At 52.1% G+C, this 27523-nt stretch overlaps 1 protein-coding gene across 1 annotated transcript in view; it reads left to right on the top strand.

Annotated features, from left to right (window-relative positions):
* The window catches only part of LOC144740383 (propionyl-CoA carboxylase beta chain, mitochondrial-like), a 72800-nt gene that overhangs the window by 14590 nt on the left and 30687 nt on the right, over positions 1 to 27523 (top strand). The window contains exons 4-9 of the mRNA XM_078623239.1: positions 1554 to 1610; positions 5713 to 5826; positions 9300 to 9410; positions 11578 to 11686; positions 20680 to 20800; positions 22495 to 22576. Of these exons, the coding sequence (XP_078479365.1) occupies positions 1554 to 1610; positions 5713 to 5826; positions 9300 to 9410; positions 11578 to 11686; positions 20680 to 20800; positions 22495 to 22576 (594 nt within the window). The remainder of the gene's footprint in view (positions 1 to 1553; positions 1611 to 5712; positions 5827 to 9299; positions 9411 to 11577; positions 11687 to 20679; positions 20801 to 22494; positions 22577 to 27523) is intronic.

Below are 27523 nucleotides of genomic sequence, written 5' to 3'. Positions count from 1 at the left end.
CTGTGTGTGTGTGACGCTGTGTGTGTGTGACGCTGTGTGTGTGACGCTGTGTGTGTGTGTGACGCTGTGTGTGTGTGACGCTGTGTGTGTGTGACGCTGTGTGTGTGTGTGTGACGCTGTGTGTGTGACGCTGTGTGTGTGTGACGCTGTGTGTGTGACGCTGTGTGTGTGTGACGCTGTGTGTGTGTGACGCTGTGTGTGTGTGACGCTGTGTGTGTGTGACGCTGTGTGTGTGTGTGACGCTGTGTGTGTGTGACGCTGTGTGTGTGTGACGCTGTGTGTGTGTGTGTGTGACGCTGTGTGTGTGTGACGCTGTGTGTGTGACGCTGTGTGTGTGACGCTGTGTGTGTGACGCTGTGTGTGTGTGTGACGCTGTGTGTGTGTGACGCTGTGTGTGTGACGCTGTGTGTGTGACGCTGTGTGTGTGTGTGACGCTGTGTGTGTGACGCCGTGTGTGTGTGACGCTGTGTGTGTGTGACGCTGTGTGTGTGACGCTGTGTGTGTGACGCTGTGTGTGTGACGCTGTGTGTGACGCTGTGTGTGTGTGTGACGCTGTGTGTGTGTGAGACGCTGTGTGTGTGACGCTGTGTGTGTGTGATGCTGGGTGTGTGACGCTGTGTGTGTGACGCTGTGTGTGTGTGACGGTGTGTGTGTGACGCTGTGTGTGTGTGACGCTGTGTGTGTAACGCTGTGTGTGTGTGTGACGCTGTGTGTGTGTGTGTGACGCTTTGTGTGTGACGCTGTGTGTGTGTGTGTGACGCTGTGTGTGTGACGCTGTGTGTGTGACGCTGTGTGTGTGACGCTGTGTGTGTGACGCTGTGGGTGTGACGCTGTGTGTGTGACGCTGTGTGTGTGACGCTGTGTGTGTGTGATGCTGTGTGTGTGACGCTGTGTGTGTGACGCTGTGTGTGTGACGCTGTGTGTGTGTGACGCTGTGTGTGTGACGCTGTGTGTGTGACGCTGTGTGTGTCACGCTGTGTGTGTGACGCGGTGTGACGCTGTGTGTGTGACGCTGTGTGTGAGTGACGCTGTGTGTGTGTGACGCTGTGTGTGTATGACGCTGTGTGTGTGACGCTGTGTGTGTGTGTGACGCTGTGTGTGTGTGTGTGACGCTGTGTGTGTGTGTGACGCTGTGTGTGTGTGACGCTGTGTGTGTGACGCTGTGTGTGTGACGCTGTGTGTGTGTGTGTGACGCTGTGTGTGTGTGTGTGACGCTGTGTGTGTGTGTGTGACGCTGTGTGTGTGTGTGTGACGCTGTGTGTGTGTGTGACGCTGTGTGTGTGTGTGACGCTGTGTGTGTGTGTGACGCTGTGTGTGTGACGCTGTGTGTGTGTGTGACGCTGTGTGTGTGACGCTGTGTGTGTGTGACGCTGTGTGTGTGACGCTGTGTGTGTGTGTGACGCTGTGTGTGTGTGTGACGCTGTGTGTGTGTGTGACGCTGTGTGTGTGACGCTGTGTGTGTGTGTGACGCTGTGTGTGTGTGTGACGCTGTGTGTGTGTGTGACGCTGTGTGTGTGTGTGACGCTGTGTGTGTGACGCTTGTTGTGTTCCAGGACTTCACGGTGTTTGGAGGCAGCCTGTCTGGAGCCCACGCACAGAAGATCTGCAAGGTGACGCCACACGCCTAGCACACGCCTAGCACACGCCTAGCACACGCCTAGCACACGCCTAGCACACGCCAGGCACACGCCTAGCACACGCCAGGCACACGCCAGGCACACGCCTTGCACACGCCTTGCACACGCCTGTCACACGCCAGGCACACGCCTAGCACACGCCTAGCACACGCCTGGCACACGCCAGGCACACGCCTAGCACACGCCTAGCACACGCCTAGCACACGCCTGGCACACGCCAGGCACACGCCTAGCACACGCCTTGCACATGCCAGGCACACGCCTAGCACACGCCTGGCACACGCCAGGCACACGCCTAGCACACGCCAGGCACACGCCTAGCACACGCCTTGCACACGCCAGGCACACGCCTGGCACACGCCTGGCACACGCCAGGCACACGCCTAGCACACGCCTACCACACGCCTGGCACACGCCTGGCACACGCCTGGCACACGCCTGGCACACGCCTGGCACACGCCAGGCACACGCCTAGCACACGCCTACCACACGCCTGGCACACGCCTGGCACACGCCTAGCACACGCCAGGCACACACCTGGCACACGCCTGGCACACGCCAGGCACATGCCTAGCACACGCCTACCATACGCCTGGCACACGCCTAGCACACGGGTAGCACACGTGTCTGCGTGCCACACCGTGTCTGTGTGTCACATCGTGTCTGTGTGTCACACCGTGTCTGTGTGTCACACTGTGTCTGTGTGTGACCCCGTGTCTGTGTGTCACACCGTGTCTGTGTGTCAACGTGTCTGTGTGTCACACCGTGTCTGTGTGTCACACCGTGTCTGTGTGTCACCGTGTCTGTGTGTCACCGTGTCTGTGTGTCACACCGTGTCTGTGTGTCACCCCGTGTCTGTGTGTCACCGTGTTTGTGTGTCACATCGTGTCTGTGTGTCACACCGTGTCTGTGTGTCACACTGTGTCTGTGTGTGACCGTGTCTGTGTGTCACACCGTGTCTGTGTGTCACACCGTGTCTGTGTGTCACCGTGTCTGTGTGTCACACCGTGTCTGTGTGTCACACCGTGTCTGCGTATCACCGTGTCTGCGTGTCACACCGTGTCTGTGTGTCACACCGTGTCTGCGTGTCACACCGTGTCTGCGTGTCACACCGTGTCTGTGTGTCACACCGTGTCTGTGTGTCACACCGTGTCTGTGTGTCACACCGTGTCTGTGTGTCACACCGTGTCTGTGTGTCACACCGTGTCTGTGTGTCACACCGTGTCTGTGTGTCACACCGTGTCTGTGTGTCACACCGTGTCTGCGTGTCACACCGTGTCTGCGTGTCACACCGTGTCTGTGTGTCACACCGTGTCTGTGTGTCACACCGTGTCTGTGTGTCACACCGTGTCTGCGTGTCACACTGTGTCTGTGTGTCACACCGTGTCTGTGTGTCACACCGTGTCTGTGTGTCACCGTGTCTGTGTGTCACACCGTGTCTGTGTGTCACCGTGTCTGTGTGTCACACCGTGTCTGTGTGTCACACCGTGTCTGCGTGTCACCGTGTCTGCGTGTCACACCGTGTCTGTGTGTCACACTGTGTCTGTGTGTCACACCGTGTCTGTGTGTCACACCGTGTCTGTGTGTCACCGTGTCTGCGTGTCACCGTGTCTGTGTGTCACACCGTGTCTGCGTGTCACACTGTGTCTGTGTGTCACACCGTGTCTGTGTGTCACACCGTGTCTGTGTGTCACCGTGTCTGTGTGTCACCGTGTCTGCGTGTCACACCGTGTCTGCGTGTCACACTGTGTCTGTGTGTCACACCGTGTCTGTGTGTCACACCGTGTCTGTGTGTCACACCGTGTCTGCGTGTCACACTGTGTCTGTGTGTCACACCGTGTCTGTGTGTCACACCGTGTCTGTGTGTCACCGTGTCTGCGTGTCACACCGTGTCTGTGTGTCACACTGTGTCTGTGTGTCACACCGTGTCTGTGTGTCACACCGTGTCTGTGTGTCACACTGTGTCTGTGTGTGACCCCGTGTCTGTGTGTCACACCGTGTCTGTGTGTCACCGTGTCTGTGTGTCACACCGTGTCTGTGTGTTACCGTGTCTGCGTGTCACACCGTGTCTGTGTGTCACACCGTGTCTGTGTGTCACACCGTGTCTGTGTGTCACCGTGTCTGTGTGTCACACCGTGTCTGTGTGTCACACCGTGTCTGTGTGTCACCGTGTCTGCGTGTCACCCCGTGTCTGTGTGTCACACCGTGTCTGTGTGTCACCGTGTCTGCGTGTCACACCGTGTCTGTGTGTCACCGTGTCTGTGTGTCACACCGTGTCTGTGTGTCACCGTGTCTGCGTGTCACACCGTGTCTGCGTGTCACCCCGTGTCTGCGTGTCACCCCGTGTCTGTGTGTCACACCGTGTCTGTGTGACCCCGTGTCTGTGTGTCACACCGTGTCTGTGTGTCACCGTGTCTGTGTGTCACACCGTGTCTGTGTGTCACACCGTGTCTGTGTGTCACCGTGTCTGTGTGTCACACCGTGTCTGCGTGTCACCCCGTGTCTGCGTGTCACCCCGTGTCTGTGTGTCACACCGTGTCTGTGTGTCACCGTGTCTGCGTGTCACACCGTGTCTGCGTGTCACACCGTGTCTGTGTGTCATACCGTGTCTGTGTGTCACCGTGTCTGTGTGTCACACCGTGTCTGTGTGTCACCGTGTCTGTGTGTCACCGTGTCTGTGTGTCACCGTGTCTGTGTGTCACACGGTGTCTGTGTGTCACACCGTGTCTGTGTGTTACACCGTGTCTGTGTGTCACACCGTGTCTGTGTGTCACACCGTGTCTGTGTGTTACACTGTGTCTGTGTGTCACACCGTGTCTGTGTGTCACCGTGTCTGTGTGTCACCGTGTCTGCGTGTCACACCCTGTCTGTGTGTCACACGGTGTCTGTGTGTCACCGTGTCTGTGTGTCACACGGTGTCTGTGTGTCACACTGTGTCTGTGTGTCACACCGTGTCTGTGTCACCGTGTCTGTGTGTTACACCGTGTCTGTGTGTCACCGTGTCTGTGTGTTACACCGTGTCTGTGTCACACCGTGTCTGTGTGTCACCGTGTCTGTGTGTCACACCGTGTCTGTGTCACACCGTGTCTGTGTGTCACCGTGTCTGTGTGTTACACCGTGTCTGTGTCACACCGTGTCTGTGTCACACCGTGTCTGTGTGTCACACCGTGTCTGCGTGTCACACCGTGTCTGTGTGTCACCGTGTCTGTGTGTCACCGTGTCTGTGTGTCACACCGTGTCTGTGTGTCACACCGTGTCTGTGTGTCACTGTGTCTGTGTGTCACACCGTGTCTGTGTGTCACACCGTGTCTGTGTGTCACACCGTGTCTGTGTGTCACCGTGTCTGTGTGTCACACCGTGTCTGTGTGTCACACCGTGTCTGCGTGTCACCCCGTGTCTGTGTGTCACCCCGTGTCTGTGTGTCACACCGTGTCTGTGTGTCACCGTGTCTGTGTGTCACACCGTGTCTGTGTGTCACACCGTGTCTGTGTGTCACAGTGTCTGTGTGTCACCGTGTCTGTGTGTCACCGTGTCTGTGTGTCACCCCGTGTCTGTGTGTCACACCGTGTCTGTGTGTCACCGTGTCTGTGTGTCACACCGTGTCTGTGTGTCACACCGTGTCTGTGTGTCACCGTGTCTGTGTGTCACACGGTGTCTGTGCGTGTCTGTGTCTGTGTGTCACCGTGTGTGTGTGTCACCGTGTGTCTGTGCGTGGCGGTGTCTGTGCGTGGCGGTGTCTGTGTGTCACCGTGTCTGTGTGTCACCGTGTCTGCGTGTCACACCGTGTCTGTGCGTGTCTGTGTGTCACCGTGTCTGTGTGTCACCCCGTGTCTGTGTGTCACCGTGTGTCTGTGTGTCACCGTGTCTGTGTGTCACCGTGTCTGTGCGTGGCGGTGTCTGTGTGTCACCGTGTCTGTGTGTCACCGTGTCTGTGTGTCACCCCGTGTCTGTGTGTCACCGTGTGTCTGTGTGTCACCGTGTCTGTGTGTCACCGTGTCTGTGCGTGGCGGTGTCTGTGTGTCACCGTGTGTGTGCGTGTGTGTGTGTCACCGTGTGTGTGTGCGTGGCGGTGCAGGTGATGGACCAGGCGGCGCTCGTTGGCGCTCCGATCATCGGCCTCAACGACTCGGGCGGCGCTCGCATCCAGGAGGGCGTCGACAGCCTCGCCGGCTACGCCGACATCTTCCTGGTGAGCCAACACCACCAACACCACCACCACCACAACCACTACCAACACCAACACCACCAACAACACCACCACTCCACCACCACCAACACCACCACTCCACCACCACCAACACCACTACCATCCAGGAGGGCGTCGACAGCCTCGCCGGCTACGCCGACATCTTCCTGGTGAGCCTCCAACACCAACAACACCACAACACCACCAACAACACCACTACCACCACCAACACCACCACCACCATCACCACCACTACCACCACCACCACTACCACCACAGCCACTACCACTACCACCAACACCAACACCACCACCACTGTGTATGTGTGTGTGTTGTTGTTGTAGAGGAACGTGATGTCGTCAGGAGTGGTGCCCCAGATCTCCCTCATCATGGTGATGTTGTTGTTGTTGATGTTGTTGATGTTGTTGATGTTGTTGATGTTGTAGAGGAACGTGATGTCGTCAGGAGTGGTGCCCCAGATCTCCCTCATCATGGTGATGTTGATGTTGTTGATGTTGTTGATGTTGTTGTTGTTGTAGAGGAACGTGATGTCGTCAGGAGTGGTGCCCCAGATCTCCCTCATCATGGTGATGTTGATGTTGTTGATGTTGTTGTTGTTGTTGTTGTAGAGGAACGTGATGTCGTCAGGAGTGGTGCCCCAGATCTCCCTCATCATGGTGATGTTGATGTTGTTGATGTTGTTGATGTTGTTGTTGTTGTAGAGGAACGTGATGTCGTCAGGAGTGGTGCCCCAGATCTCCCTCATCATGGTGATGTTGATGTTGTTGTTGATGTTGTTGATGTTGTTGTTGATGTTGTTGTTGTTGTTGATGTTGTTGTTGTTGTTGTAGAGGAACGTGATGTCGTCAGGAGTGGTGCCCCAGATCTCCCTCATCATGGTGATGTTGATGTTGTTGTTGATGTTGTTGATGTTGTTGTTGATGTTGTTGTTGTTGATGTTGTTGTTGTTGTTGTAGAGGAACGTGATGTCGTCAGGAGTGGTGCCCCAGATCTCCCTCATCATGGTGATGTTGATGTTGTTGATGTTGTTGATGTTGTTGTTGTTGTAGAGGAACGTGATGTCGTCAGGAGTGGTGCCCCAGATCTCCCTCATCATGGTGATGTTGATGTTGTTGTTGATGTTGTTGATGTTGTTGTTGATGTTGTTGTTGTTGTAGAGGAACGTGATGTCGTCAGGAGTGGTGCCCCAGATCTCCCTCATCATGGTGATGTTGATGTTGTTGTTGATGTTGTTGATGTTGTTGTTGATGTTGTTGTTGTTGATGTTGTTGTTGTTGTTGTAGAGGAACGTGATGTCGTCAGGAGTGGTGCCCCAGATCTCCCTCATCATGGTGATGTTGATGTTGTTGATGTTGTTGATGTTGTTGTTGTTGTTGATGTTGTTGTTGTTATTGATGTTGTTGATGTTGTTGTTGTTATTGATGTTGTTGATGTTGTTGATGTTGTTGATGTTGTTGATGTTGTTGATGTTGTTGATGTTATTGATGTTGTTGTTGTTGTTGTAGAGGAACGTGATGTCGTCAGGAGTGGTGCCCCAGATCTCCCTCATCATGGTGATGTTGATGTTGTTGTTGATGTTGTTGATGTTGTTGTTGTTGTAGAGGAACGTGATGTCGTCAGGAGTGGTGCCCCAGATCTCCCTCATCATGGTGATGTTGTTGTTGTTGATGTTGTTGATGTTGTTGTTGATGTTGTTGTTGTTGTAGAGGAACGTGATGTCGTCAGGAGTGGTGCCCCAGATCTCCCTCATCATGGTGATGTTGTTGTTGTTGATGTTGTTGTTGATGTTGTTGTTGTTGTTGTTGTTGTAGAGGAACGTGATGTCGTCAGGAGTGGTGCCCCAGATCTCCCTCATCATGGTGATGTTGATGTTGTTGTTGATGTTGTTGATGTTGTTGTTGTTGTAGAGGAACGTGATGTCGTCAGGAGTGGTGCCCCAGATCTCCCTCATCATGGTGATGTTGTTGTTGTTGATGTTGTTGATGTTGTTGTTGATGTTGTTGTTGTTGTAGAGGAACGTGATGTCGTCAGGAGTGGTGCCCCAGATCTCCCTCATCATGGTGATGTTGTTGTTGTTGATGTTGTTGTTGATGTTGTTGTTGTTGTTGTTGTTGTAGAGGAACGTGATGTCGTCAGGAGTGGTGCCCCAGATCTCCCTCATCATGGTGATGTTGTTGTTGTTGATGTTGTTGATGTTGTTGTTGATGTTGTTGTTGTTGTAGAGGAACGTGATGTCGTCAGGAGTGGTGCCCCAGATCTCCCTCATCATGGTGATGTTGTTGTTGTTGATGTTGTTGTTGTTGATGTTGTTGTTGATGTTGTTGTTGTTGTTGTTGTTGTAGAGGAACGTGATGTCGTCAGGAGTGGTGCCCCAGATCTCCCTCATCATGGTGATGTTGTTGTTGTTGATGTTGTTGATGTTGTTGTTGTTGTTGTTGTTGTAGAGGAACGTGATGTCGTCAGGAGTGGTGCCCCAGATCTCCCTCATCATGGTGATGTTGATGTTGTTGTTGATGTTGTTGATGTTGTTGTTGATGTTGTTGTTGTTGTTGTTGTAGAGGAACGTGATGTCGTCAGGAGTGGTGCCCCAGATCTCCCTCATCATGGTGATGTTGTTGTTGTTGATGTTGTTGTTGATGTTGTTGTTGTTGTTGTTGTAGAGGAACGTGATGTCGTCAGGAGTGGTGCCCCAGATCTCCCTCATCATGGTGATGTTGTTGTTGTTGATGTTGTTGTTGTTGATGTTGTTGATGTTGTTGTTGATGTTGTTGTTGTTGATGTTGTTGTTGTTGTTGTAGAGGAACGTGATGTCGTCAGGAGTGGTGCCCCAGATCTCCCTCATCATGGTGATGTTGTTGTTGTTGTTGTAGAGGAACGTGATGTCGTCAGGAGTGGTGCCCCAGATCTCCCTCATCATGGTGATGTTGTTGTTGTTGATGTTGTTGATGTTGTTGTTGTTGTTGATGTTGTTGTTGTTGTTGTTGTAGAGGAACGTGATGTCGTCAGGAGTGGTGCCCCAGATCTCCCTCATCATGGTGATGTTGTTGTTGTTGATGTTGTTGATGTTGTTGTTGTTGATGTTGTTGTTGATGTTGTTGTTGTTGTTGTTGTAGAGGAACGTGATGTCGTCAGGAGTGGTGCCCCAGATCTCCCTCATCATGGTGATGTTGTTGTTGTTGATGTTGTTGATGTTGTTGTTGTTGATGTTGTTGTTGATGTTGTTGTTGTTGTTGTTGTAGAGGAACGTGATGTCGTCAGGAGTGGTGCCCCAGATCTCCCTCATCATGGTGATGTTGTTGTTGTTGATGTTGTTGATGTTGTTGTTGTTGATGTTGTTGTTGATGTTGTTGTTGTTGTTGTTGTAGAGGAACGTGATGTCGTCAGGAGTGGTGCCCCAGATCTCCCTCATCATGGTGATGTTGTTGTTGTTGATGTTGTTGTTGTTGTTGTTGTAGAGGAACGTGATGTCGTCAGGAGTGGTGCCCCAGATCTCCCTCATCATGGGCCCCTGTGCCGGGGGTGCCGTTTACTCGCCAGCGCTCACCGACTTCACTTTCATGGTCAAGGTGAGTCACACACTCACACACACATACACACACACACACATACACACATACACATATATATACACACACATACATACACATACACACTCACACTCGCCAGCGCTCACCGACTTCACTTTCATGGTCAAGGTGAGTCACACACTCACACTCACACATGCACACACATACACACACATACATACACACACATACACACATACACATATATATACACACACACACATACATACACACATACACACACATACATACACACACATACACATATATATACACACACACACATACACACACACACTCACACTCGCCAGCCCTCACAGACTTCACATTCATGGTCAAGGTGAACATATACACTGACACACACACACAGATACATACACACACTCACACACTCACACACACACATACACACTCACACTCACACAGCACTCACAGACTTTACATTCATGGTCAAGGTGAGTCACACATAGTCACATACACACACACATACACACACACTCACATACACTCATACACACACACACTCAGATACACACACACATACACACTCACAACAACAACAACCGCCATTCGCCACTAAGTGGCGGTGACGTCACCACGACGCTTGTGCCAGGCCATGTGCACCTTGAGGCCACGTGAAGTGTCGAACGCCCGCTGGCAGGAGGTCACGGGGCAGACCCAGGTGCCACGGGTCGACTGACCGAGATGACCGAGATGACTGGCTGATGCACCACCTGTGCCCCCTACTGTGCCAACTTGCTGTGCTTTAGCCACCCGGCGCTCCGCTCGTTGTTGTGAGCGTCGCTCCTCCGCCCTCCGTTGTTGTTGGAGGGCGACTGCCTCCAACTGCCCAGTAGCGTCCTTCACGAGCCTCCTCCACTGAGGCCGATCTTGACACCGCTGGTACCAGTCATCGGCAAGTCCACTCAGCTCCACGTCCTCCTGTACCACATCACTCCATCTCTTCTCTAGCCCGTGCCGCGCCCGTTTAGCCCCCTCGATCCGGCCGAACAAAAGCTGTTTAGGCATGCGGTGGCTGGGCATGCGGGCTACATGACCCAGCCAACGCAGCCTTGCCTGCCGGAGGAGCTCACCGATGGGACTTTGCCCAGATCTTTCAAGGATTTGTGTGTGTGAGTGTATGTGTGTGAGTGTGTGTGTGAGTGTCTCTGTGTGTGTGTCTGTGTGTATATAACTGTGTGTATGTAACTGTGTGTGTGTGACAGGACACGTCGTATCTGTTCATCACGGGTCCCGACGTTGTGTCTGTGTGTGTGTAATTGTGTGTGTGTGTATAACTGTGTATGTGTGTGTGTGTGTGCGTGTGTGTGTGTGTGTGCGTGTGTGTGTGTGTGTGTGCGTGTGTGTGTGTGCGTGTGTGTGTGCGTGTGTGTGTGCGTGTGTGTGTGCGTGTGTGTGTGCGTGTGTGTGTGTGCGTGTGTGTGTATGTGTGTGTAACTGTGCGTGTGTGTGTGTGCGTGTGTATGCGTGTGTGTGCGTGTGTGTGTGTGTATGTGTGTGTATGTGTGTGCGTGTGTAACTGTGTGTGTGTGTGCGTGTGTGTGTGTGTATGTGTGTAACTGTGTGTGTGTGTGCGTGTGTGTGTGTGTGTGCGTGTGTGTGCGTGTATGTGTGTGCGTGTGTAACTGTGTGTGTGCGTGTGCGTGTGTGTGTGTGTGTGTATGTGTGTGTATGTGTGTGCGTGTGTAACTGTGTGTGTGCGTGTGCGTGTGTGTCGGTGCGTGTGTGTGTGTGTGCGTGTGTGTGTGTGTGTGTGTGTGTGCGTGTGTGTGCGTGTATGTGTGTGTGTGCGTGTGTGTATGTGTGTGTGCGTGTGTGTGTATGTAACTGTGTGCGTGTGTGCGTGCGTGTGTGTGTGCGTGCGTGTGTGCGTGTGTGTATGCGTGTGTGTGTAACTGTGTGCGTGTGTGTGCGTGTGTGTGTGTGCGTGTGTGTGTGTGTGCGTGTGTGCGTGTGTGTGTGTGTGTGCGTGTGTGCGTGTGTGTGTGTGTAACTGTGTGTGTGCGTGTGTGCGTGTGTGTGTGTGCGTGTGTGTGCGTGTGTGCGTGTGTGCGTGTGTGTGTGTGCGTGTGTGTGTGCGTGTGCGTGTGTGTGTGTGTGTGTGTGCGTGTGTGTGTGCGTGTGCGTGTGTGTGTGCGTGTGACAGGACACGTCGTATCTGTTCATCACGGGTCCCGACGTCGTCAAGTCGGTGACCAACGAGGACGTGAGCCAGGAGCAGCTGGGAGGAGCCACCACCCACACGGTCACGTCAGGTGCTCGCCCGCTTAGTCACCCACTTAGTCACCCACTCAGTCACCCACTCAGTCACCCACTCAGTCACCCACTCACTCACTCACTCGCTCAGTCACCCACTCACACACTCACTCACTCATACACTCACTCACTCGCTCAGTCACTCACTCACACACTCACTCACTCACACACTCACCCACACAGTCACGTCAGGTGCTCGCCCGCTTAGTCACCCACTCAGTCACCCACTCAGTCACCCACTCACTCACCCACTCACTCACTCACTCGCTCAGTCACCCACTCACACACTCACTCACTCATACACTCACTCACACACTCACTCACACGGTCACGTCAGGTGGTCACCCGCTTAGTCACCCACTTAGTCACCCACTCACTCACCCACTCACTCGCTCACTCGCTCAGTCACCCACTCACACACTCACTCACTCATACACTCACTCACACACTCACTCACACAGTCACGTCAGGTGCTCGCCCGCTTAGTCACCCACTTAGTCACCCACTCACTCACCCACTCAGTCACCCACTCACTCACTCATACACTCATACACTCACTCACACACTCACTCACACAGTCAGGTCAGGTGCTCACCCGCTTAGTCACCCACTTAGTCACCCACTTAGTCACCCACTCACTCACCCACTCACTCACTCACTCGCTCAGTCACCCACTCACACACACACTCACTCATACACTCACTCACACACTCACTCACACGGTCACGTCAGGTGCTCACTCGCTTAGTCACCCACTTAGTCACCCACTTAGTCACCCACTCACTCACCCACTCAGTCACCCACTCACTCACTCGCTCAGTCACCCACTCATACACTCACTCACACACTCACTCACACACTCACGTCAGGTGCTCACTCGCTTAGTCACCCACTCAGTCACCCACTCACTCACCCACTCAGTCACCCACTCACTCACTCACTCGCTCAGTCACCCACTCACACACTCACTCACTCATACACTCACTCACACACTCACTCACACGGTCACGTCAGGTGCTCACTCGCTTAGTCACCCACTCAGTCACCCACTCACTCACCCAGTTACTTACTCACACACTCACTCACACGGTCACGTCAGGTAGTCACCCGCTTAGTCACCCACTTAGTCACCTACTCACTCACCCAGTCACTCACTCACACACTCACTCACACGGTCACGTCAGGTGCTCACTCGCTTAGTCACCCACTCAGTCACCCACTCACCCAGTCACTCAGTCACCCACTCACTCACTCACTCGCTCACCCAGTCACTCACACACTCACTCACTCACCCATTCGCTCAGTCACCCACTCACTCACTCACACACACACTCACTCACACGGTCACGTCAGGTGCTCACTCGCTTAGTCACCCACTCAGTCACCCACTCACTCACCCAGTCACTCACACACACACTCACTCACTCGCTCAGTCACCCACTCACTCACTCATACACTCACTCGCTCAGTCACCCACTCACTCACTCGCTCAGTCACACGGTCACGTCAGGTGCTCACTCGCTTAGTCACCCACTCAGTCACCCACTCACTCACCCAGTCACTCACACACACACTCACTCACTCGCTCAGTCACCCACTCACTCACTCATACACTCACTCGCTCAGTCACCCACTCACTCACTCACTCGCTCAGTCACACGGCCACGTCAGGTGCTCACTCGCTTAGTCACCCACTCAGTCACCCACTCACTCACCCACTCACACACTCACACACTCACTCACACGGTCACGTCAGGTGCTCACTCGCTTAGTCACCCACTCAGTCACCCAATCACTCACCCAGTCACTCACTCACACGGTCACGTCAGGTGGTCACTCGCTTAGTCACCCACTCAGTCACTCACTCACTCACCCAGACACTCACACACACACTCACCCACTCAGTCACCCACCCACTCACTCACTCACTCACCCACTCACTCACTCACCACTCATACACTCACTCACTCATACACTCACTCACTCAGTCACCCACTCAGTCACCCACTCACCCACTCACACACTCACTCACTCACTCACACGGTCACGTCAGGTGGTCACTCGCTTAGTCACCCACTCAGTCACCCACTCACTCACCCACTCACTCACACACTCACTCACTCACTCGCTCAGTCACCCACTCACTCACTCAGTCACTCACTCACTCACACGGTCACGTCAGGTGGTCACTCACTTAGTCACCCACTCAGTCACTCACTCACCCACTCAGTCACCCACTCACTCACTCACTCACTCGCTCAGTCACCCACTCACTCACTCATACACTCACTCACTCAGTCACTCACTCACTCACACGGTCACGTCAGGTGGTCACCCACTCACTCACCCACTCAGTCACCCACTCACTCACTCACTCGCTCAGTCACCCACTCACTCACTCATACACTCACTCACTCACACACTCACTCATACACTCACTCACTCAGTCACTCACTCACACACTCACACACTCACTCACTCACACACTCACTCACTCACACACTCACTCACTCATACACTCACTCACTCAGTCACTCACTCACACACTCATACACTCACTCACTCAGTCACTCACTCACTCACTCACACACTCACTCACACACTCACTCACTCATACACTCACTCACTCGCTCAGTCACCCACTCACACACTCACTCACTCACCACTCACTCATACACTCACTCACTCATACACTCACTCACTCATACACTCACTCACTCAGTCACCCACTCAGTCACCCACTCACCCACTCACACACTCACTCACTCACTCACTCACTCACACGGTCACGTCAGGTGGTCACTCGCTTAGTCACCCACTCAGTCACCCACTCACTCACTCACACACTCACTCACTCACTCGCTCAGTCACCCACTCACTCACTCAGTCACTCACTCACTCACACGGTCACGTCAGGTGGTCACTCACTTAGTCACCCACTCAGTCACCCACTCACTCACCCACTCAGTCACCCACTCACTCACTCACTCGCTCAGTCACCCACTCACTCACTCATACACTCACTCACTCACTCACACACTCACTCACTCACTCATACACTCACCCACTCACTCACTCACCACTCACTCATACACTCACTCACTCATACACTCACTCACTCAGTCACCCACTCAGTCACCCACTCACCCACTCACACACTCACTCACTCACTCACATGGTCACGTCAGGTGGTCACTCGCTTAGTCACCCACTCAGTCACCCACTCACTCACCCACTCACTCACACACTCACTCACTCATACACTCACTCACTCAGTCACTCACTCACACACTCACTCACACGGTCACGTCAGGTGGTCACTCACTTAGTCACCCACTCAGTCACCCACTCACTCACCCACTCAGTCACCCACTCACTCACTCGCTCAGTCACCCACTCACTCACTCATACACTCACTCACTCACTCACACACTCACTCACTCATACACTCACCCACTCACTCACTCACCACTCACTCATACACTCACTCACTCATACACTCACTCACTCAGTCACCCACTCAGTCACCCACTCACCCACTCACACACTCACTCACTCACTCACACGGTCACGTCAGGTGGTCACTCGCTTAGTCACCCACTCAGTCACCCACTCACTCACCCACTCACTCACACACTCACTCACTCACTCGCTCAGTCACCCACTCACTCAGTCACTCACTCACTCACACGGTCACGTCAGGTGCTCACTCGCTTAGTCACCCACTCAGTCACCCACTCACTCACCCAGTCACTCACACACACACTCACTCACTCGCTCAGTCACCCACTCACTCACTCATACACTCACTCGCTCAGTCACCCACTCACTCACTCACTCGCTCAGTCACACGGTCACGTCAGGTGCTCACTCGCTTAGTCACCCACTCAGTCACCCACTCACTCACCCAGTCACTCACACACACACTCACTCACTCGCTCAGTCACCCACTCACTCACTCATACACTCACTCGCTCAGTCACCCACTCACTCACTCACTCACTCGCTCAGTCACACGGCCACGTCAGGTGCTCACTCGCTTAGTCACCCACTCAGTCACCCACTCACTCACCCACTCACTCACCCACTCACCCACTCACACACTCACTCACACGGTCACGTCAGGTGCTCACTCGCTTAGTCACCCACTCAGTCACCCAATCACTCACCCAGTCACTCACTCACACGGTCACGTCAGGTGGTCACTCACTTAGTCACCCACTCAGTCACTCACTCACTCACCCAGACACTCACACACACACTCACCCACTCAGTCACCCACCCACTCACTCACTCACTCATACACTCACTCACTCATACACTCATCCACTCACTCACTCACTCACCACTCATACACTCACTCACTCATACACTCACTCACTCAGTCACCCACTCAGTCACCCACTCACCCACTCACACACTCACTCACTCACTCACACGGTCACGTCAGGTGGTCACTCGCTTAGTCACCCACTCAGTCACCCACTCACTCACCCACTCACTCACACACTCACTCACTCACTCGCTCAGTCACCCACTCACTCACTCAGTCACTCACTCACTCACACGGTCACGTCAGGTGGTCACTCACTTAGTCACCCACTCAGTCACCCACTCACTCACCCACTCAGTCACCCACTCACTCACTCACTCGCTCAGTCACCCACTCACTCACTCATACACTCACTCACTCAGTCACTCACTCACTCACACGGTCACGTCAGGTGGTCACCCACTCACTCACCCACTCAGTCACCCACTCACTCACTCACTCACTCGCTCAGTCACCCACTCACTCACTCATACACTCACTCACTCACACACTCACACACTCACTCACTCACACACTCACTCACTCATACACTCACTCACTCAGTCACTCACTCACACACTCATACACTCACTCACTCAGTCACTCACTCACTCACACACTCACTCACACACTCACTCACTCATACACTCACTCACTCGCTCAGTCACTCACTCACACACTCACACACTCACTCACTCACCACTCACTCATACACTCACTCACTCATACACTCACTCACTCATACACTCACTCACTCAGTCACCCACTCAGTCACCCACTCACCCACTCACTCACTCACTCACACGGTCACGTCAGGTGGTCACTCGCTTAGTCACCCACTCAGTCACCCACTCACTCACTCACTCACACACTCACTCACTCACTCGCTCAGTCACCCACTCACTCACTCAGTCACTCACTCACTCACACGGTCACGTCAGGTGGTCACTCACTTAGTCACCCACTCAGTCACCCACTCACTCACCCACTCAGTCACCCACTCACTCACTCGCTCAGTCACCCACTCACTCACTCATACACTCACTCACTCACTCACACACTCACTCACTCACTCATACACTCACCCACTCACTCACTCACCACTCACTCATACACTCACTCACTCATACACTCACTCACTCAGTCACCCACTCAGTCACCCACTCACCCACTCACACACTCACTCACTCACTCACACGGTCACGTCAGGTGGTCACTCGCTTAGTCACCCACTCAGTCACCCACTCACTCACCCACTCACTCACACACTCACTCACTCACTCGCTCAGTCACCCACTCACTCACTCAGTCACTCACTCACTCACACGGTCACGTCAGGTGGTCACTCACTTAGTCACCCACTCAGTCACCCACTCACTCACCCACTCAGTCACCCACTCACTCACTCGCTCAGTCACCCACTCACTCACTCATACACTCACTCACTCAGTCACTCACTCACTCACTCATACACTCACTCACTCAGTCAGTCACTCACTCACTCATACACTCACTCACTCAGTCAGTCACTCACACACTCATACACTCACTCAGTCACTCACACGGTCACGTCAGGTGGTCACCCACTCACTCACCCACTCACTCACACACTCACTCACTCACTCATACACTCACTCACTCACTCAGTCACTCACTCACACACTCACACACTCACTCACTCACACACTTAACTCACTCATACACTCACTCACTCACTCAGTCACTCACTCACACACTCATACACTCACTCACTCAGTCACTCACTCACTCACACACTCACTCACACACTCACTCACTCATACACTCACTCACTCGCTCAGTCACTCAGTCACACACTCACACACTCACTCACTCACCACTCACTCATACACTCACTCACTCATACACTCACTCACTCATACACTCACTCACTCAGTCACCCACTCAGTCACCCACTCACCCACTCACACACTCACTCACTCACTCACACGGTCACGTCAGGTGGTCACTCGCTTAGTCACCCACTCAGTCACCCACTCACTCACCCACTCACACACTCACTCACTCACTCACTCGTTCAGTCAGCCACTCACTCACTCAGTCACTCACTCACTCACACGGTCACGTCAGGTGGTCACTCACTTAGTCACCCACTCAGTCACCCACTCACTCACCCACTCAGTCACCCACTCACTCACTCGCTCAGTCACCCACTCACTCACTCATACACTCACTCACTCACTCACACACTCACTCACTCATACACTCACCCACTCACTCACTCACCACTCACTCATACACTCACTCACTCATACACTCACTCACTCAGTCACCCACTCACTCACCCACTCACTCACACACTCACTCACTCACTCGCTCAGTCACCCACTCACTCAGTCACTCACTCACTCACACGGTCACGTCAGGTGGTCACTCACTTAGTCACCCACTCAGTCACCCACTCACTCACCCACTCAGTCACCCACTCACTCACCCACTCAGTCACCCACTCACTCACTCGCTCAGTCACCCACTCACTCACTCATGCACTCACTCACTCAGTCACTCACTCACTCACTCATACACTCACTCACTCACTCAGTCAGTCAGTCACTCACTCACACACTCATACACTCACTCACTCAGTCACTCACACGGTCACGTCAGGTGGTCACCCACTCACTCACCCACTCAGTCACCCACTCACTCACTCACTCGCTCAGTCACCCACTCACTCACTCATACACTCACTCACACACTCACTCACTCATACACTCACTCACTCACTCAGTCACTCACTCACACACTCACACACTCACTCACTCACACACTCACTCACTCGCTCAGTCACCCACTCACTCACTCAGTCACTCACTCACACGGTCACGTCAGGTGGTCACTCACTTAGTCACCCACTCAGTCACCCACTCACTCACCCACTCAGTCACCCACTCACTCACTCACTCGCTCAGTCACCCACTCACTCACTCATACACTCACTCACTCACTCATACACTCACTCACTCAGTCAGTCACTCACTCACTCACACACTCATACACTCACTCACTCAGTCACTCACACGGTCACGTCAGGTGGTCACCCACTCACTCACCCACTCAGTCACCCACTCACTCACTCGCTCAGTCACCCACTCACTCACTCATACACTCACTCACTCACACACTCACTCACTCATACACTCACTCACTCACTCAGTCACTCACTCACACACTCACCCACTCACTCATTCACTCACCCACTCACTCACTCACTCACACACTCACTCACTCACTCACCCACTCACTCACTCACACACTCACTCACCCACTCACCCACTCACTCATTCACTCACCCACTCACCCACTCACTCACACACTCACTCACCCACTCACCCACTCACCCACTCACCCACTCACTCATTCACTCACCCACTCACTCACTCACTCACACACTCACTCACCCACTCACCCACTCACCCACTCACTCATTCACTCACCCACTCACTCACTCACTCACACACTCACTCACTCACTCACCCACTCACTCACTCACTCACACACTCACTCACCCACTCACCCACTCACCCACTCACTCATTCACTCACCCACTCACCCACTCACACACTCACTCACTCACCCACTCACCCACTCACTCATTCACTCACCCACTCACCCACTCACACACTCACTCACTCACCCACTCACACACTCACTCACTCATTCACCCACTCACTCACTCACTCACTCACCCACTCACCCACTCACTCATTCACTCACCCACTCACTCACTCACTCACACACTCACTCACTCACTCACCCACTCACTCACTCACTCACTCACTCACACACTCACTCACTCACTCACCCACTCACTCACTCACTCACACACTCACTCACCCACTCACCCACTCACCCACTCACTCATTCACTCACCCACTCACCCACTCACACACTCACTCACTCACCCACTCACCCACTCACTCATTCACTCACCCACTCACCCACTCACACACTCACTCACTCACCCACTCACACACTCACTCACTCATTCACCCACTCACTCACTCACTCACTCACCCACTCACACACTCACTCATATACTCACTCACACACTCTCTCACTCACCCACTCACACACTCACTCACTCATTCACCCACTCACTCACTCACTCACTCACCCACTCACACACTCACTCATATACTCACTCACACACTCACTCACTCACCCACTCACACACTCACTCACTCATTCACCCACTCACCCACTCACCCACTCACCCACTCACACACTCACCCACTCACCCACTCACACACTCACTAGTGACGGTGTTGGTGGTGACGGAATTGGTGGTGACGTTGGTGATGATGGTCATTGTTGGTGATGGTGTTGGTGACGGTGTTGGTGGTGACAGTGATGGTGGTGACCTTGGTGATGATGGTCATTGTTGGTGATGGTGTTGGTGACGGTGTTGGTGACGGTGTTGGTGGTGACAGTGATGGTGGTGACCTTGGTGATGATGGTCATTGTTGGTGATGGTGTTGGTGACGGTGTTGGTGGTGACAGTGATGGTGGTGACCTTGGTGATGATGGTCATTGTTGGTGATGGTGTTGGTGACGGTGTTGGTGACGGTGTTGGTGGTGACGGTGATGGTGGTGATGGTGACGGTGACGGTGTTGGTGTTGTTGCCATGGTGACCCCAGGTGTGGCTCACCGTGCGTTTGAGAACGACGTGGACGCGCTGCTCAACCTGCGGGAGTTCTTCAACTTCCTGCCGCTCAGCAACCGCGACCCGGCACCCGTCCGGGTGTCACATGACCCCAGGTGGGCGGTGATGGTGATGGTGGTGGTGGTGATGGTGGTGATGGTGGTGGTGGTGATGGTGGTGGTGGTGGTGGTGGTGATGGTGGTGATGATGGTGGTGGTGATGGTGGTGGTGGTGGTGGTGGTGGTGATGGTGGTGGTGGTGGTGATGGTGGTGATGGTGGTGGTGGTGATGGTGGTGGTGGTGGTGGTGATGGTGGTGGTGGTGGTGATGGTGGTGATGGTGGTGGTGGTGATGGTGGTGGTGATGGTGGTGGTGATGGTGGTGGTGGTGATGGTGGTGGTGGTGATGGTGGTGGTGGTGATGGTGGTGATGGTGGTGGTGGTGATGGTGGTGATGGTGGTGATGGTGGTGGTGGTGATGGTGGTGGTGGTGATGGTGGTGGTGGTGGTGGTGATGGTGGTGGTGGTGGTGGTGATGGTGTTGATGATGTTGGTGGTGGTGGTGATGGTGGTGGTGGTGGTGGTGATGGTGGTGGTGGTGGTGGTGATGGTGGTGGTGGTGGTGATGGTGGTGGTGGTGGTGGTGATGGTGGTGGTGGTGGTGACGATGTTGATGATGTTGATGGTGTTGATGATGATGTTGAAGATGATGATGGTGATGTTGATGATGTTGATGATGGTGTTGATGATGATGATGGTGATGATGATGTTGATGATGGTGATGTTGATGATGTTGATGATGTTCATGTTGATGATGGTGATGGTGGTGGTGGTGATGATGTTGATGATGTTGATGATGTTAATGTTGTTAATGTTGTTAATGTTGATGATGTTAATGTTAATGATGTTGATGATGTTAATGTTAATGATGTTGATGTTGATGATGTTGATGATGTTGATGGTGATGGTAGTGATGATGTTGATGATGTTGATGATGTTAATGTTGTTAATGTTGTTAATGTTGATGATGATTATGTTGATGATGTTGATGATGTTGATGATGTTGTTGATGATGTTGATTATGTTGATGTTGTTGTTGATGATGATTATGGTGATGATGTTGTTGATGATGTTGATGATGTTGATTATGTTGATGGTGATGATGATGATGTTGTTGATGTTGATGTTGTTGATAATGATTATGGTGATGATGTTGATGTTGTTGATGATGATGTTAATGATGGTGATGATTATGGTGATGATGTTGATGTTGTTGATGATGTTGATGGTGATGATGATGTTGTTGATGTTGATGTTGTTGATGATGATGATGTTGATGTTGTTGTTGATGATGATGATGTTGTTGATAATGATTATGGTGATGATGTTGATGTTGTTGATGATGATGTTAATGATGGTGATGATTATGGTGATGATGTTGATGTTGTTGATGATGTTGATGATGTTGATGGTGATGATGATGTTGTTGATGTTGATGTTGTTGATGATGATGATGTTGATGTTGTTGTTGATGATGATGATGTTGTTGTTGATGATGATTATGGTGATGATGTTGATGATGATGATGATGTTGATGTTGTTGATGATGATGATGTTGATGTTGTTGTTGATGATGATTATGGTGATGATGTTGATGTTGTTGATGTTGATGATGTTGATGTTGTTGTTGATGTTGATGATGTTGATGTTGTTGATGTTGATGATGTTGATGTTGTTGATGATGATGATGATGATGTTGATGTTGTTGATGATGATTATGGTGATGATGATGATGATGTTGATGTTGACAGCGACCGCCTGGTGCCGGGGCTGGACACGGTGGTGCCGCTGGAGTCGTCCAAAGCGTACGACATGCTGGACATCATCCACTCGGTACACTACACTGTACACTACACCGTACACTACACTGCACACTACACTGTACACTACACTGTACACTACACTGTACACTACACACGACATGCTGGACATCATCCACTCGGTACACTACACTGTACACTACACCGTACACTACACTGCACACTACACTGTACACTACACTGTACACTACACTGTACACTACACACGACATGCTGGACATCATCCACTCGGTACACTACACTGTACACTACACCGTACACTACACTGCACACTACACTGTACACTACACTGTACACTACACTGTACACTACACACGACATGCTGGACATCATCCACTCGGTACACTACACTGTACACTACACCGTACACTACACTGTACACTACACCGTACACTACACTGTACACTACACCGTACACTACACTGTACACTACACCGTACACTACACTGCACACTACACTGTACACTACACTGTACACTACACTGCACACTACACTGTACACTACACTGTACACTACACACGACATGCTGGACATCATCCACTCGGTACACTACACTGTACACTACACCGTACACTACACTGCACACTACACTGTACACTACACTGCACACTACACTGTACACTACACTGTACACTACACTGTACACTACACTGCACACTACACTGCACACTACACTGTACACTACACTGTACACTACACCGTACACTACACTGTACACTACACTGTACACTACACTGTACACTACACTGTACACTACACCGTACACTACACTGTACACTACACTGCACACTACACTGTACACTACACTGTACACTACACACGACATGCTGGACATCATCCACTCGGTACACTACACTGTACACTACACCGTACACTACACTGCACACTACACTGTACACTACACTGCACACTACACTGTACACTACACTGTACACTACACTGTACACTACACTGTACACTACACACGACATGCTGGACATCATCCACTCGGTACACTACACTGTACACTACACTGTACACTACACTGCACACTACACTGTACACCACACTGTACACTACACACGACATGCTGGACATCATCCACTCGGCACACTACACTGTACACTACACTGTACACTACACTGTACACTACACTGCACACTACACTGTACACTACACTGTACACTACACTGCACACTACACTGTACACTACACTGTACACTACACTGCACACTACACTGTACACCACACTGTACACTACACTGCACACTACACTGTACACTACACTGCACACTACACTGTACACTACACTGTACACCACACTGTACACTACACTGTACACTACACTGTACACTACACACGACATGCTGGACATCATCCACTCGGTACACTACACTGTACACTACACTGTACACTACACTGTACACTACACTGCACACTACACTGTACACTACACTGTACACTACACTGCACACTACACTGTACACTACACTGCACACTACACTGCACACTACACTGTACACTACACTGCACACTACACTGTACACTACACTGTACACTGCACACTACACTGCACACTACACTGTACACTACACTGTACACTACACTGTACACTACACTGTACACCACACTGTACACTACACTGTACACTACACTGTACACTACACACGACATGCTGGACATCATCCACTCGGTACACTACACTGTACACTACACTGTACACTACACTGTACACTACACTGCACGCTACACTGCACACTACACTGTACACCACACTGCACACTACACTGTACACTACACTGTACACTACACACGACATGCTGGACATCATCCACTCGGTACACTACACTGTACACTACACTGTACACTACACTGTACACTACACTGTACACTACACTGCACACTACACTGTACACCACACTGCACACTACACTGTACACTACACTGCACACTACACTGTACACCACACTGTACACTACACTGTACACTACACTGTACACTACACACGACATGCTGGACATCATCCACTCGGCACACTACACTGCACACTACACTGTACACTACACCGCACACTACACTGTACACCACACTGTACACTACACTGTACACTACACTGTACACTACACACGACATGCTGGGCATCATCCACTCGGCACACTACACTGTACACTGCACTGTACACTACACTGTACACTACACTGTACACTACACTGTACACTACACACGACATGCTGGACATCATCCACTCGGCACACTACACTGCACACTACACTGTACACTAAACTGTACACTACACTGTACACTGCACTGTACACTACACTGCACACTACACTGTACACTACACTGTACACTACACTGTACACTACACACGACATGCTGGACATCATCCACTCGGCACACTACACTGCACACTACACCGCACACTACACTGTACACTAAACTGTACACTACACTGTACACTGCACTGTACACTACACTGCACACTACACTGTACACTACACTGCACACTACACTGCACACTACACTGTACACTGCACTGTACACTACACTACACACCACACTATACACTATTATACACTACACTATACACTACACTATACACTACATTACACACTACACTATACACTATTATACACTACACTATACACTACACACACTACACTACATACACTACACTACACACTACACTATACACTACACTATACACTACACTATACACTACACTACACACTACACTACACACTACACTATACACTACACACACTACACTACATACACTACACTACACACTACACTATACACTACACTATACACTACTATACACTACACTATACACTACACTACATACACTACACTATACACTACATACACTACCCTACACACTACACTATACACTACATTACACAATAGACGACACACACACATGCTGGACATAATCCACATGGTACCATCGCTGCACACACACAACACACAGACTACACACTCACCCACTCACTCACCCACTCACCCACTCACACAGTCACTCACCCACTCACCCACTCACTCACTCAGTCACTCACCCACTCACACAGTCACTCACCCACTCACACAGTCACTCACCCACTCACACAGTCACTCACCCACTCACACAGTCACTCACCCACTCACACAGTCACTCACCCACTCACACAGTCACTCACCCACTCACACAGTCACTCACCCACTCACACAGTCACTCACCCACTCACACAGTCACTCACCCACTCACTCAGTCACTCACCCACTCACACAGTCACTCACCCACTCACTCACCCACTCACACAGTCACTCACCCACTCACTCAGTCACTCACCCACTCACACAGTCACTCACCCACTCACACAGTCACTCACCCACTCACACAGTCACTCACCCACTCACACAGTCACTCACCCACTCACACAGTCACTCACCCACCCATTCACACAGTCACTCACCCACTCACACAGTCACTCACCCACTCACACAGTCACTCACCCACTCACACAGTCACTCACCCACTCACACAGTCACTCACCCACTCACTCAGTCACTCACCCACTCACACAGTCACTCACCCACTCACTCACCCACTCACACAGTCACTCACCCACTCACTCAGTCACTCACCCACTCACACAGTCACTCACCCACTCACACAGTCATTCACCCACTCACACAGTCACTCACCCACTCACTCAGTCACTCACCCACTCACACAGTCACTCACCCACTCACTCACCCACTCACACAGTCACTCACCCACTCACACAGTCACTCACCCACTCACTCACCCACTCACACAGTCACTCGCCCACTCACTCAGTCACTCACCCACTCACACAGTCACTCACCCACTCACTCACCCACTCACACAGTCACTCACCCACTCACTCAGTCACTCACCCACTCACACAGTCACTCACCCACTCACACAGTCACTCACCCACTCACACAGTCACTCACCCACTCACACAGTCACTCACCCACTCACTCAGTCACTCACCCACTCACACAGTCACTCACCCACTCACCCACTCACACAGTCACTCACCCACTCACACAGTCACTCACCCACTCACACAGCAACTCACCCACTCACGCAGTCACTCACCCACTCACCCACTCACTCACTCAGTCACTCACTCACCCACTCACACAGTCACACAGTCACTCACCCACTCACTCAGCAACTCACCCACTCACACAGTCACTCACCCACTCACACAGTCACTCACCCACTCACACAGCCACTCACCCACTCACACAGTCACTCACCCACTCACACAGTCACTCACCCACTCACACAGCCACTCACCCACTCACACAGTCACTCACCCACTCACACAGTCACTCACCCACTCACTCAGTCACTCACCCACTCACTCAGTCACTCACCCACTCACACAGTCACTCACCCACTCACAGTCACTCACCCACTCACACAGCAACTCACCCACTCACCCACTCACGCAGTCACTCACCCACTCACCCACTCACTCACTCAGTCACTCACTCACCCACTCACACAGTCACACAGTCACTCACCCACTCACTCAGCAACTCACCCACTCACACAGTCACTCACCCACTCACACAGTCACTCACCCACTCACACAGCCACTCACCCACTCACACAGTCACTCACCCACTCACACAGTCACTCACCCACTCACACAGCCACTCACCCACTCACACAGTCACTCACCCACTCACACAGTCACTCACCCACTCACTCAGTCACTCACCCCCTCACACAGTCACTCACCCACTCACACAGCCACCCACCCACTCACACAGTCACACAGTCACTCACCCACTCACACAGTCACTCACCCACTCACACAGTCACTCACCCACTCACACAGTCACTCACTCACTCACACAGTCACTCACTCACTCACACAGTCACTCACCCACTCAGTCACTCACCCACTCACACAGTCACTCACCCACTCACCCACTCACACAGTCACTCACCCA

The sequence above is a fragment of the Lampetra planeri genome, unplaced genomic scaffold (assembly GCF_965212315.1).
Source record: "Lampetra planeri unplaced genomic scaffold, kcLamPlan1.2.h2 scaffold_210, whole genome shotgun sequence".
Taxonomy (NCBI): Eukaryota; Metazoa; Chordata; class Hyperoartia; order Petromyzontiformes; family Petromyzontidae; genus Lampetra; species Lampetra planeri.
Note: the sequence above shows the minus strand (reverse complement) of the source record. Positions and strands in the feature narration are given on the sequence as shown.